Raw genomic sequence first — 14,674 nt, 5'->3', positions numbered from 1 at the left:
CAGGAATACTCAACAAACTTATACCTCTGTAATTTGAGCACTCACTCTTATCCCCTTTGCCTTTGTACAATGGCACTATGCAAGCATTCTGCCAATCCTCAGGCACCTCACCATGAATCATACATACATTAAATAACCTTACCAACCAGTCAATAATAGAGTCACCCCCTTTTTTTTTTATAAATTCCACTGCAATACCCTCCAAACCTGCTGCCTTGCCGGCGTTCATCTTCCGCAAAGCTTTTACTACCTCTTCTCTGTTTTTTTTTTTTTTTTTCCGTCTCCTGCGTTTGCAAGGTAGCGCAAGGAAACTGACGAAAGAAATGGCCCAACCCACCCCCATACACATGTATATACATACACGTCCACACACGCAAATATACATACCTACACAGCTTTCCATGGTTTACCCCAGACACTTCACATGCCCTGATTCAATCCACTGACAGCACGTCAACCCTGGTATACCACATCGCTCCAATTCACTCTATTCCTTGCCCTCCTTTCACCCTCCTGCATGATCAGGCCCCGATCACACAAAATCTTTTTCACTCCATCTTTCCACCTCCAATTTGGTCTCCCTCTTCTCCTCGTTCCCTCCACCTCTGACACATATATCCTCTTGGTCAATCTTTCCTCACTCATTCTCTCCATGTGCCCAAACCATTTCAAAACACCCTCTTCTGCTCTCTCAACCACGCTCTTTTTATTTCCACACATCTCTCTCACCCTTACGTTACTTACTCAATCAAACCACCTCACACCACACATTGTCCTCAAACATCTCATTTCCAGCACATCTATCCTCCTGCGCACAACTCTATCCATAGCCCACGCCTCGCAACCATACAACATTGTTGGAACCACTATTCCTTCAAACATACCCATTTTTGCTTTCCGAGATAATGTTCTCGACTTCCACACATTCTTCAAGGCTCCCAGAATTTTTGCCCCCTCCCCCACCCTATGATCCACTTCCGCTTCCATGGTTCAATCCGCTGCCAGATCCACTCCCAGATATCTAAAACACTTCACTTCCTCCAGTTTTTCTCCATTCAAACTCACCTCCCAATTGACTTGACCCTCAACCCTACTGTACCTAATAACCTTGCTCTTATTCACATTTACTCTTAACTTTCTTCTTTCACACACTTTACCAAACTCAGTCACCAGCTTCTGCAGTTTCTCACATGAATCAGCCACCAGCGCTGTATCATCAGCGAACAACAACTGACTCACTTCCCAAGCTCTCTCATCCCCAACAGACTTCATACTTGCCCCTCTTTCCAAAACTCTTGCATTCACCTCATTTTCCCTAACCCTCTCACTTTGCACACCACCTTGACCAAAACACCCTATATCTGCCACTCTATCATCAAACACATTCAACAAACCTTCAAAATACTCACTCAGTCTCCTTCTCACATCACCACTACTTGTTATCACCTCCCCATTTGCCCCCTTCACTGAAGTTCCCATTTGCTCCCTTGTCTTACGCACTTTATTTACCTCCTTCCAAAACATCTTTTTATTCTCCCTAAAATTTAATGACACTCTCTCACCCCAACTCTCATTTGCTCTCTTTTTCACCTCTTGCACCTTTCTCTTGACCTCCTGCCTCTTTCTTTTATACATCTCTCAGTCATTTGCATTTTTCCCTGCAAAAATTGTCCAAATGCCTCTCTCTTCTCTTTCACTAATAATCTTACTTCTTCATCCCACCACTCACTACCCTTTCTAATCAACCCACCTCCCACGCTTCTCATGCCACAAGCATCTTTTGCGCAAGCCATCACTATTTCCCTAAATACATCCCATTCCTCCCCCACTCCCCTCACATCCTTTGTTCTCACCTTCCATGGTTCTGTACTCAGTCTCTCCTGGTACTTCCTCACACAAGTCTCCTTCCCAAGCTCACTTACTCTCACCACTCTCTTCACCCCAACATTCTCTCTTCTTTTCTGAACACTCACGTCGACCCCGGTATACCACATGGTTCCGATTCACTCTATTCCTTGCACGCCTTTCACCCTCCTGCATGTTCAGGCCCCGATCACACAAAATCTTTTTCACTCCATCTTTCCACCTCCAATTTGGTCTCCCTCTTCTCCTCGTTCCCTCCACCTCTGACACATATATCCTCTTTGTCAATCTTTCCTCACTCATTCTCTCCATGTGACCAAACCATTTCAAAACACCCTCTTCTGCTCTCTCAACCACGCTCTTATTATTACCACACATATCTCTTACCCTATTATTACTTACTCAATCAAACCACCTCACACCACATATTGTCCTCAAACATCTCATTTCCAGCACATCCACCCTCCTGCGCACAACTCCATCCATAGCCCACGTCTCGCAACCATACAACATTGTTGGAACCCCTATTCCTTCAAACATACCCATTTTTGCTTTCGGAGATAATGTTCTCGACTTCCACGCATTCTTCAAGGCTCCAAGAATTTTCGCCCCCTCCCCCACCCCATGATTCACTTACGCTTCCATGGTTCCATCCACTGCCAAATCCACTCCCAGATATCTAAAACACTTACATCCAAATTTACTTGTCCCTCAACCATACTGAACCTAATAACCTTGCTCTTATTCACATTTACTCTCAACTTTCTCCTTTCACTTACTTTTCCAAACTCACTCACCAAATTCTGCAGTTTCTCACATGAATCAGCTAATAGAGCTGTATCATCGGCGAACAACAACTGACTCACTTCATAGGCCCTCTCACACCCAACAGACTGCATACTTGCTCCTCTCTCCAAAACTCTTGCACTTACCTCCCTAACCACCCCATCCATAAACAAATCAAACAACCATGGGGACATCACACACCCCTGCCACAAACCAACATTCACTGGCAACCAATCACACTCCTCACTTCCTACTTGCACACATGCCTTACATCTTTGGTAAAAAATTTTCACTACTTCTAGCAACTTACCTCCCATGCCATATACTCTTTAAACCTTTCACAAAGCATCTCTATCAATTCTATCATATGCCTTCTCCAAATCCATAAATACTCCCTACAAATCCATCTGTTTTTTTAAGTATTTCTTACATACATTCTTCAAAGCAAACAGCTGATTCACACATCCTCTACCACTTCTGAAACCACACTGCTCTTCCCCTATCTGATGTTCTGTACATACCTTTACCCTCTCAATCAATACCCTTCCATACAATTTCCCAGGAATACTCAACAAATTTATCCCTCTTTAGTTTGAACACTCACCTTTATCCCCTATGCCTTTGTAAAATGGCACTATGCATGCATTCTGCCAACCTTCAGGCACTTCACCATGGTCATACATACATTGAATATCCTTACTAACCAATCAACAACAAAATCACCCCCTTTTTTAATCAATTCCACTGCAATACTATCCAAACCTGCCACCTTAACAGATTTCATCTTCCACAAAGATTTCATCTTTCACTACCTCTTCTCTGTTTACCAAACCATTCTCCCTGACCCTCTCACTTCACACATCACCCTGATCAAAACACTCTATATCTGCCACTCTATCATCAAACACATTCAACAAACCTTCAAAATACTCACTCCATCTCCTTCTCACTTCATCACTACCTGTTATTACCTTCCCACTTTTCCCCTTCACTAATGTTCCCATTTGATCTCTTGTCTTACACATGATATTTACCTCCTTCCAAAACATCTTTTTATTCTCCCTAAAATTTAATGATACTCTCTCAACCCAACTCTAATTTGCCTTCTTTCTTAACCATTAGACCTTTCTCATGACCTCCTCTCACTATCTTTTATACATCAACCACTCATTTGCACTACTTTCCTGCAAGTATCTTTAAAATGCCTCTATTTTCTCTTTCACTAACAACCTTACTTCTTCATCACACCACTCACTACCCTTTCTAATCTGCCCACCCCCCACCTTTCTCATGCCACATGCATCTTTTGCTCTCACCTTTTACCATTCTACTCTCAGCCTTTCCTCACACAAGTCTCCTGTCCAAGCTCACTTACTCTCACCACTCTCTTCTCCCTAACATTCTCTCTTCTTTTTTTGAAAACTGCTACAAATCTTCACCTTCACCTCCAAAAGAAAGTGATCAGACATTCCTCCAGCTACCCCCTCAGCAAATTAACATCCAAAAGTCTCTCTTTTACATGCCTATCAATTAACAAATAATCCAATAATATCCTATGACCATCTCTCCTACTCACATACATATACTTATGTATATCCCTCGTTTCAAGCTAGGTATTCCAAATCACCAGTTCTTTTTCAGCATACAAATCCACAAGCTCTTCACCATTTCCATTTACAACACTGAACGCCCCATTTACATCAATCATATCCTCAACTGCCACATTACTCGCCTTCGCATTTACATCATCCATCACCATAACCCTGTCTTGAGCATCAAAGCTGCTAACACACTCACTCAGCTGCTCCCAAATCACTTGCCTCTCATGAACATTCTTCTCATAACCAGGTGCATAAGCACCAGCAATCACCTATCTCTCTCCATCCCTTTCAGTTTTACCCACATCAATCTAGAATTTACTTTCTTACACTCTGTCACACACTCTTGTCCTCTCACCAACCCCTGACTTTACTCACAAGACTTTCCCAAACCACTCTTCCCCTTTACCCTTGATCTTCATTTCATTCAGAGCCACAACATCCAGATTTCTTTCCTCAAACACACTATCTATCTCAGATTTCTTTCCTCAAACACACTATCTATCTCTCCTTTCTTCTCATCTTGGTTATATCCAAACACATTCAGACAACCCAGTCAGAGCCTTTGAGGAGAATGAGCACTCCCCACTTGACTCCTTCTTCTGTTTCCCTGTTTAGAAATCTAAATAGAAGGAAGGGGGTTCCAGCCCCCCTTTAGTCGCCTTCTATGACATGCAAAAATACATGGGAAGTATTCTTTCTCCCCTATCCCCAGGGAAACATGATTTATACATATCACAACTGGATTATTTTTTATATACTTCAGTTGATATAACTGTTACTATATTACATTTTTGTATGCCAATTAAATGATTTTTAGCTATATTGGCCCCCTGTGACTAAGATTTGGTGCTCCTTTTAACCAAGGACCCAGGTGCCTCGAATCTGCTTCACCCTCCCTATTGGCCAGCCCTAGCTGGAGGTACATACCAAGGGTAAGTCATGCTGCAGCTGATGGAGACTGTAGTGGTTGAAGAGGGTAGCATGCTGCTCTGCCTGTAGTTCCTCTCTCTCATCAGGCTGGATCTGCACAACCACAAATATTCATCAAAACTCTTATGTATTTTACATTGCACACATCACTACAGCCAAAACACTTACTATTATCATCATCCTCATTATTATAATTATACTTTATCGCTGTTTCCCACATCAGTGAGGTAGCATCAGGAAACAGACGAAGAATGGCCCATCCACTCATACACATACATTATACATAAATGCCCATACATGCACATATACATAAATACATATATCAACATATACATACATATACATACATATATACACATGTACATATTCATACTTGCTAGCCTTCATCCATTCCTGTCGCTACACCACCCTAAAAGCAGCAGCATCGTTACCCCCTGCTTCAGCAAGGGTGCCAGGAGAAGACAAAAAGCTACATTCATTCACACTCAGTCTCTAATTGTCATGTGTAATGCATCAAAACCACAGCTCTCTATCCACATCCAGGCCCCAGAGACCTTTCCACGGTTTACCCCAGATGCTTCACATGCCCTGGTTCAGTCCATTGACAGCACTCCAGTATACCACATCCTTCCAATTCACTTTATTCCTTGCATGCCTCCTGTATGTTCAAGCCACAATTGCTCAAAATCTTTTTCCACTCCACCCTTCCATCTCCAATTTGGTCTCCTGCTCCTCCTTCTTCCCTCCACCTCTTACACATATATCCCCTTTGTCATTTTTTCCTCACTCATTCTCTCCATATGTCCAAACCATTTCAATACACCCTCTCCTGCTCTCTCATCCACACACCTCTCTTAACCTTTCATTACTTACACAATCAAACCACCTCACACCACATATTGTCCACAAACATTTCATTTCCAACACATCTACCCTCCTCCATGCAACCATATCTATAGCCCATGCCTCGCAACCATACAACATTGCCGGCACTCCTACTCCTTCAAACATATTCATTTTTGCTCTCCAAGATAATGTACTTCCCTTCCACACATTCTTCATCGCTCCCAGAACCTTTGCCCCCTCGCCCACCCTATAACTCACTTCCATAGTTTCATCTGCTGCTAAGTCCATTCCCAGACATCTAAAACACTCCACTTCTTCCAATTTTTCTCCATTCAAACTTACATCCCAACTAACTTGTCCCTCCACCCCACTAAACCTAATAACCTTGCTTAAGCATTATGTTAAACCAATCTATATATGAACATAGAGCTGATAACTTTAATACCAAAGCAGTCTAAAAACCACATACTCAAAGAATTTACTGAATCATCAAAAAGAAAGTATGAAATGTAGAACTCATGATTTAAGAGTTATTAAGAACAAAAATGTTTCCAGTTTTATCACCAGTTTACATTTTGTAGGTCACAGGTGGTGAGCTAAAAACCAACCAATGAAGTACTACTGCTGCCTGGGTATCAGGAGGGTTAGTCATACATCTGACAGGGTTGGTGTCTTTTCTCCCTGCCTCTCCTGCAAGCGGCTTGGTGGCATTCATTCCAGAAAAACGTCCTCTTTCTCTAACACATTATACTTGACAACTCACATGTTTTCATTCTTCATTAATTTTTTCTTTCAGTCTTACATAACACAATTAAATGGAATTACACCTAAACACTGTTTCCCTGGTGCTGACTGGGAATGCTGTCACTAGTCAAGGAGGGCTGGTTGGTTCCAGGGCTTCCTTGTCCATCATTAAGTGATTGGGACCTACCCCACATAATTTGACACATTTCCTAAACTAGGCTATTTTTCCATTTCTGCAACATCCACGATCTGATATCCAGCTTTCCTCTGTTGAAGACTATGTTTTCCTTCTCCCCCAATTTGTTTCTCTTTGAAACCAAACTGTCCAAGGATGCTTCTCCTCTACACAATCAAAGCTGTAACTATAACCTTTACCATCATTTCCACTACAATGGTCATGTTCTTGTTAAATGTAATACAGAAATGCATACTGCTTGCCTTAATTTTGAAAACATCTGGCTTCATATCTTTTCTACCATCCATTATTTTGTTTCATTTTCCATATAATCCCTTCCCAGCTCCAGCTATGTACAATTCAATGATCACTTGACCTACTACCATGAAGCAGTGCTCTCTTCACATTCATGTATTGTATCATCCATGGAAGATATTTCAATGTAAATCACAAAGATTTGCTAGGCTCTCCTCAGGATGATCCTGGCTAAGATAAGGCTCTTTTTCATTCTTTAATGACCTGAAGCAAGTAATTAAACACAAACACTAGTTCCCGATAATGATAACCACTCTTACAACATGCTCAGCCTCTTTTTCAACTTTGAGCATTTTCACTCTACTTTTCACTCTATTTCTGCCCACTTGGGTACTACAACCACATCTTCTTCACTCTAAAGTGAACCAGATCACCTGAATTGCCAACTTTGGCACTTTGGGAGGGATTAGTGATCATCCCTCTTCACATATACTAACTTTCCCTGGAACCACTACTTCTTCACTGGCTGGGATACCTCCTGCTTTGCAGTACATATATCAATAGTTATCTCAGCTGACTTGGAGTCCTATGTCCCTTCTCACAACAAATCTTTATTCCTTCAAACATAGTATAATAGCTCTTTGTCTGATGCCTGTTTCATCATGGACAGAGAATATCAGGCAATGAAAGTATCATTTTCTGAATTTCACTTCCTACACTTTTGCTGGGAAACATTCGAAAATTGCTCCTTGCAGAGTCAAGAAAACCTTCAAAAAAAGATACTGTGCTGATGTGAATAATTCTCAGAAAACTTCTATTCTTTAATCAAAAATATTTCCAACAACTTCTCTGATTCAACCCTTCCCCCTCCCCTTCTGAGCTGATCAATCTGTAACTAATTTTCTAACAGACAAACCCACCTTCCCTGTCACATATTCTCTTCCAACTGTAATTTGGAGAATTCTGTACATAGTCTGTATGTAGTCTCTATCTATTAATCTGTATGTAGCCAACTTACAATAACCGTATCCTCCTCTTCATCTCAGAAACTTCATAGAATGAATGTTACAAAATGTCATAAAGTTGCCCTAACATCAGTTACTGCCTCCGTATCTGGGGTGGCTTTTCCTCAGCCCTTCTCTCTCTTAGTCAATCATCTCTCCTCAGTTACCAATCTCTGTCCACCAACAGGTTCCAGCCTTCATGTGAATTGTTTGTGTGTGTTCTTTAGTTGCTTAGGCTTAGAACAATGGCAAACACCTGGCTACTGTCACCCACAGATTCTGTGTGAAACCCAGCCATTTAAGTAATGACCACTATGATACTTCTTCCTTAACCAGTAAAGCTGTGGAATTAAGTTCCTTATTTTTCTTTCCTTATTTCTATTACCCTTTGCCTACAAAAGTTACATCCACATCGCCCTCTCCCCTCACTATAACCTTTCTCGCTACATCCACTCTACTCCCTTGTACTCTCGCCCACTAGGAGCAGCCTAATAATTGATCTCTTTCTTCTTGTCCTCATCTTTCATGTATTCCAGTTTAACTTAGTTTAGAAAGAAAAAACTTCCTGAACTGTGAAAAACAAAGCATCAATACATCATATTATTCTACATCATGGGGTTTCATCCTATTAGGTCAACAAAATTGTTTTTCAAGAGGGCAATTTTTTATACTTCAAGTAATCATAAGGTCTGGTCATTGATCTCTGAACAACTTACATCAGAATCAAAATGATTTTATGAAAAGAAATCCCATTATTGTAGATAGTGAAAAATAACAAAATTTCAAATTCTAATCACCTTATTTCTAAGGCTCATTATCTCAGACCCCCCAAAAAAAAGATAACCATAATTTTTTTTTCAATTTTTTTTTCTTTTTGCAAGATGTTTTCCAAAATATCAATATATATTATAGCTGAAATTTAACTATGTGTTCTTATAATGAAGTTTATGTAAACAAATCAAATACGAAAAATAAAACCAAAGTTGCAGCATAAAAACAAGAACTCCCACCAAAATGCTAACTACAGCTATAACTTATTTTGGGGGATTATAAACCGTACTGGGGAGAAAAGGTCTCAAAATACTTTGACTTTAAACTAAATCAAAAAATCATCTTAAAATGGAAAATTCATTTATCAAAACTTGTGATTTGCCTAAAATAAAAGAACAAAAGCCTAGTTAAGTATATACTAAGTTTACTAGAGCATTTCTACAATAATGATCATATAAATAATAGGAAAATGTGACAAGAAATTCTGTTAGTAGAAAGGAAAGCAACACACATCAAAATCAAAACTAACTGATTTTTGTGCTTTAAATGATCATCTTGGTAAAAGCAAAATATAAATACTATATCCTCTCAAACTTATTGAGACTTACAACATTTCTCTTTCAATTCAAATCAATAATATTTCTTCTTTTGTAAAACTTTTGGATTTATGCTTAAAAGTGAAGTACCATCCATTGGTAGGTTGACAGGGCTGTCAGTGAGGGTCAAGTCCTGGGACATGGCCACCCCATGGATAAACTCAAGCCGAGATGCAAGATGCTGGCTGACTAGGCCTGCCACAACTGTGGCACTTTACCCCGACCGAGGTTATTACCCATTTATCTACCAACCAAGGGTGAGCTGTATGCTGTCTGCCTGCATCAAGGGTCAAACCCTAGCTAGTGGATTAGCAATCAGGCATATTGACCAAAACAACACTGAGGTGTAGAAGATAGTTAAACTAAATTACATCTCACAAGTTTAAAAGCTCTTGCCTCATCTAGCATCGCTATGAAGTCTTGCGTCACAGCAAAGATGTCATCTGTTGTTAAGTTGGCATCGGCAGCAGTAGATGCAGTGACAAAGAGGTGGGCTGGGGCGGTATTGTTGGTAAAGTACACCTCCATCATCTTGCTGATGCTGTGCAGCCGCTTCTCCTCTAGGTTATCCTGGCAAGAGGGAATATGATTTCTAGCACTTTTCTTCAAACAGATTCCAAACCAAAATATTCTTATATGTTATTATTAATCTCATTCATTTCCCACCCTCATATTTTGAGGCACCACACTCTATCCCTAGAATAATGTAATCATGTTAAGTATATATAACAGCATTTTCCTCCAACAGAGAAGGTCCTAATAACGACAACAAAGATGGAGACAGAATTAAAATGGCTTAGTTGCAAGGAGAAGGCGAAGACCATGAATTTGTCTGCTATTAAAGAGAGAAGAGTAATGGGGGACTTGATCATAACTTTAAATTTTTTAAACAAGTTTGATAATGAAGACACTTAACAGTTCTTTGAAAGATGGAAAGACAGAGCAACCACAGGCAACATCATTAAATCAAGTAACAACCGTGTTAGAAAAGTTGTCAACACGTAATTCTGCAGTATAAGAGAAGTGACTAAATGGAAAAAAGTGACACAATTGTAAATGCTGACAACTCATATATATTTCAGAAAAGTAGACAATGTTCAGGAGATGAAGGGCTTTTACCTTACAAATATTCAAGCACACACATACATGCATATGATTACAATGATAAAACACTCAGAATGATACATGAAATAGTGAAACACACTTCTTGAAGATGGTAATGATAATGGGAGGATCTCAATTATTATGGGATTGGCTAGGGGAGTTTAGATCCTCATGGTGAAAGAAAATCATAGAGACAAGTTTTAAGACTGTAGACAAGAAATTTCCCTATACCAACATGTCATGGAGTATACTAAGATGAAAGGGACTGATACACAAATGGTGCTCGATATTACCTTCACACATACTCGTACAGAAATTGACCATATCACATATCATTCATCAACGAAAAAAGTGATTACTTAATTCTCAAGTCTGACCATATGGTAAACGTGCACATTAAAAGAGCAGCAGTGATAAAAGACATAACATTATCTATTCATCTAAAATCATCTGGCAAGTCAGGAAAAAAAAAGGTCCTTTGCAGTGGATTTTTTTCTTTGACAAAATATATACCATTATAAAATAGTAAAAATATAAAAAATAAAAAAATGGTAAATTTTAAAAAGTTAAATTAATACAATTCTTATATATGCAACTAAAACAACTTAAAAGATTTCTTGTAAAAAGTATTGATTTCCTAAGAGAAAACAATGAAACTAAAAATTTCTTCGACATGCTAAGAATACCACAATCATTACAACTACATAAGCCACTTTAATGGCACTGGACTGTCTTCCCAAAGTGAAGGCTGGTCTCCTGCCATCAAAAGTCAATGAATTAATCTTGTGTATCCAACACTCAGCCAAAAGCTTACATGCTGCATCAACAGAAATGGTCAGCGGCAGAATAATTCTTTATTTAAATCAATCTAAATTTTTTTTTTCCGGTCTCCCGCGTTTGCGAGGTAACGCAAGGAAACAGACGAAAGAAATGGCCCAACCCACCCCCATACACATGTATATACATACGTCCACACACGCAAATATACATACCTACACAGCTTTCCATGGTTTACCCCAGACGCTTCACATGCCCTGATTCAATCCACTGACAGCACGTCAACCCCGGTATACCACATTGCTCCAATTCACTCTATTCCTTGCCCTCCTTTCACCCTCCTGCATGTTCAGGCCCCGATCACACAAAATCTTTTTCACTCCATCTTTCCACCTCCAATTTGGTCTCCCTCTTCTCCTCGTTCCCTCCACCTCCGACACATATATCCTCTTGGTCAATCTTTCCTCACTCATTCCCTCCATGTGCCCAAACCATTTCAAAACACCCTCTTCCGCTCTCTCAACCACGCTCTTTTTATTTCCACACATCTCTCTCTTACCCTTACGTTACTTACTCGATCAAACCACCTCACACCACACATTGTCCTCAAACATCTCATTTCCAGCACATCCATCCTCCTGCGCACAACTCTATCCATAGCCCACTCCTCGCAACTATACAACATTGTTGGAACCACTATTCCTTCAAACATACCCATTTTTGCTTTCCGAGATAATGTTCTCGACTTCCACACATTCTTCAAGGCTCTCAGAATTTTCGCCCCCTCCCCCACCCTATGATCCACTTCCGCTTCCATGGTTCCACCCGCTGCCAGATCCACTCCCAGATATCTAAAACACTTCACTTCCTCCAGTTTTTCTCCATTCAAACTCACCTCCCAATTGACTTGACCCTCAACCCTACTGTACCTAATAACCTTGCTCTTATTCGCATTTACTCTTAACTTTCTTCTTTCACAAACTTTACCAAACTCAGTCACCAGCTTCTGCAGTTTCTCACATGAATCAGCCACCAGCGCTGTATCATCAGCAAACAACAACTGACTCACTTCCCAAGCTCTCTCATCCCCAACAGACTTCATACTTGCCCCTCTTTCCAAAACTCTTGCATTCACCTCCCTAACAACCCCATCCATAAACAAGTTAAACAACCATGGAGACATCACACACCCCTGCCGCAAACCTACATTCACTGAGAACCAATCACTTTCCTCTCTTCCTACACGTACACATGCCTTACATCCTCGATAAAAACTTTTCACTGCTTCTAACAACTTGCCTCCCACACCATATATTCTTAATACCTTCCACAGAGCATCTCTATCAACTCTATCATATGCCTTCTCCAGATCCATAAATGCTACATACAAATCCATTTGCTTTTCTAAGTATTTCTCACATACATTCTTCAAAGCAAACACCTGATCCACACATCCTCTACCACTTCTGAAACCACACTGCTCTTCCCCAATCTGATGCTCTGTACATGCCTTCACCCTCTCAATCAATACCCTCCCATATAATTTACCAGGAATACTCAACAAACTTATACCTCTGTAATTTGAGCACTCACTCTTATCCCCTTTGCCTTTGTAAAATGGCACTATGCACGCATTCCGCCAATCCTCAGGCACCTCACCATGAGTCATACATACATCAAATAACCTTACCAACCAGTCAACAATACAGTCACCCCCTTTTTTAATAAAGTCCACAGCAATACCATCCAAACCTGCTGCCTTGCTGGCTTTCATCTTCCGCAAAGCTTTTACTACCTCTTCTCTGTTTACCAAATCATTTTCCCTAACCCTCTCACTTTGCACACCACCTCGACCAAAACACCCTATATCTGCCACTCTATCATCAAACACATTCAACAAACCTTCAAAATACTCACTCCATCTCCTTCTCACATCACCACTACTTGTTATCACCTCCCCATTTGCGCCCTTCACTGAAGTTCCCATTTGCTCCCTTGTCTTACGCACTTTATTTACCTCCTTCCAAAACATCTTTATATTCTCCCTAAAATTTAATGATACTCTCTCACCCCAACTCTCATTTGCCCTTTTTTTCACCTCTTGCACCTTTCTCTTGACCTCCTGTCTCTTTCTTTTATACATCTCCCACTCAATTGCATTTTTTCCCTGCAAAAATCGTCCAAATGCCTCTCTCTTCTCTTTCACTAATACTCTTACTTCTTCATCCCACCACTCACTACCCTTTCTAATCAACCCACCTCCCAAAAAGTAAAAATGCTTATATAAATTTTTATTTAGAAAAGTTAAAATAATGAATTTAAAAATATAATAAAATACTTGTATCTTTTTTTTCTTTTAAACTATTTGCCATTTCCCGCATTAGCGAGGTAGCGTTAAGAATAGAGGACTGGGCCTTTTTTGGAATATCCTCACGTGGCCCCCTCTGTTCCTTCTTTTGGAAAAAAAAAAAAAAAAAAAAAAAAAAAAAAAAAACCGAGAGGGGAGGATTTCCAGCCCCCCGCTCTCTCCCCTTTTAGTCGCCTTCTACGACATGCAGGGAATACGTGGGAAGTATTCTTAATCCCCTATCCCCAGGGATATGTATCTATAACTAAATACATATAAAATTAGTAAAATTTCATACAATCAAATATAGAATTACAATCTCCTCCTAGTACACTCTTGATTGTTAAGAGGCTTAAAAATTTTCTTCTATATGCTGAGAGAATATCACACACATGAACACATCATAAGCCACTACAGATGGCATCTGACTGTCTTCACAGAGTGAAGGTTGATGTCCTACCATCAACTAACTAAGAACTAATCTTGTGTGTCCGACACTCAGCCTCAGACTTATGTGACACGGCAACAGAAAAGGCCAGACGCAAAATTGATTTTTTTTAGAAACAAATTATCTAAAAATGTAAGAGTAAAGATGCTTATATTAGTGTCATTTTCATTACTATACTTAATCGCTGTTTCCTACGTCAGTGAGGTAGCGCAAGGAAACAGACAGAGAATGGCCCAACCACTCATACACACATATATTTGGAAAGAGGGGGGCAAGTATGCAGTCTGTTGTGAATGAGAGAGCTTGGGAAGTGAGTCAGTTGTTGTTCGCTGATGATACAGCACTGGTGGCTGATTCATGTGAGAAACTGCAGAAGCTGGTGACTGAGTTTGGTAAAGTGTGTGAAAGAAGAAAGTTGAGAGTAAAT

General features: G+C 40.1%; 1 protein-coding gene across 2 annotated transcripts in view; it reads right to left on the bottom strand.

Moving 5' to 3' along the window:
* Positions 1 to 14,674, bottom strand: part of LOC139750812 (uncharacterized) — a 105,439-nt gene that overhangs the window by 53,807 nt on the left and 36,958 nt on the right. For both annotated transcript variants that reach the window (XM_071665577.1, XM_071665575.1), the window contains exons 9-10: positions 9,968 to 10,141; positions 5,178 to 5,273 (exon numbers count right to left, since the gene is read on the bottom strand). In XM_071665577.1, coding sequence (XP_071521678.1) covers positions 5,178 to 5,273; positions 9,968 to 10,141 — 270 coding nt within the window. The remainder of the gene's footprint in view (positions 1 to 5,177; positions 5,274 to 9,967; positions 10,142 to 14,674) is intronic.

The sequence above is a fragment of the Panulirus ornatus genome, chromosome 10, assembly GCF_036320965.1.
Source record: "Panulirus ornatus isolate Po-2019 chromosome 10, ASM3632096v1, whole genome shotgun sequence".
In the NCBI taxonomy this organism is placed as follows: Eukaryota; Metazoa; Arthropoda; class Malacostraca; order Decapoda; family Palinuridae; genus Panulirus; species Panulirus ornatus.
The sequence above is the reverse complement of the archived record's forward strand: the minus strand, read 5'-3'. Positions and strand labels throughout refer to the sequence as shown.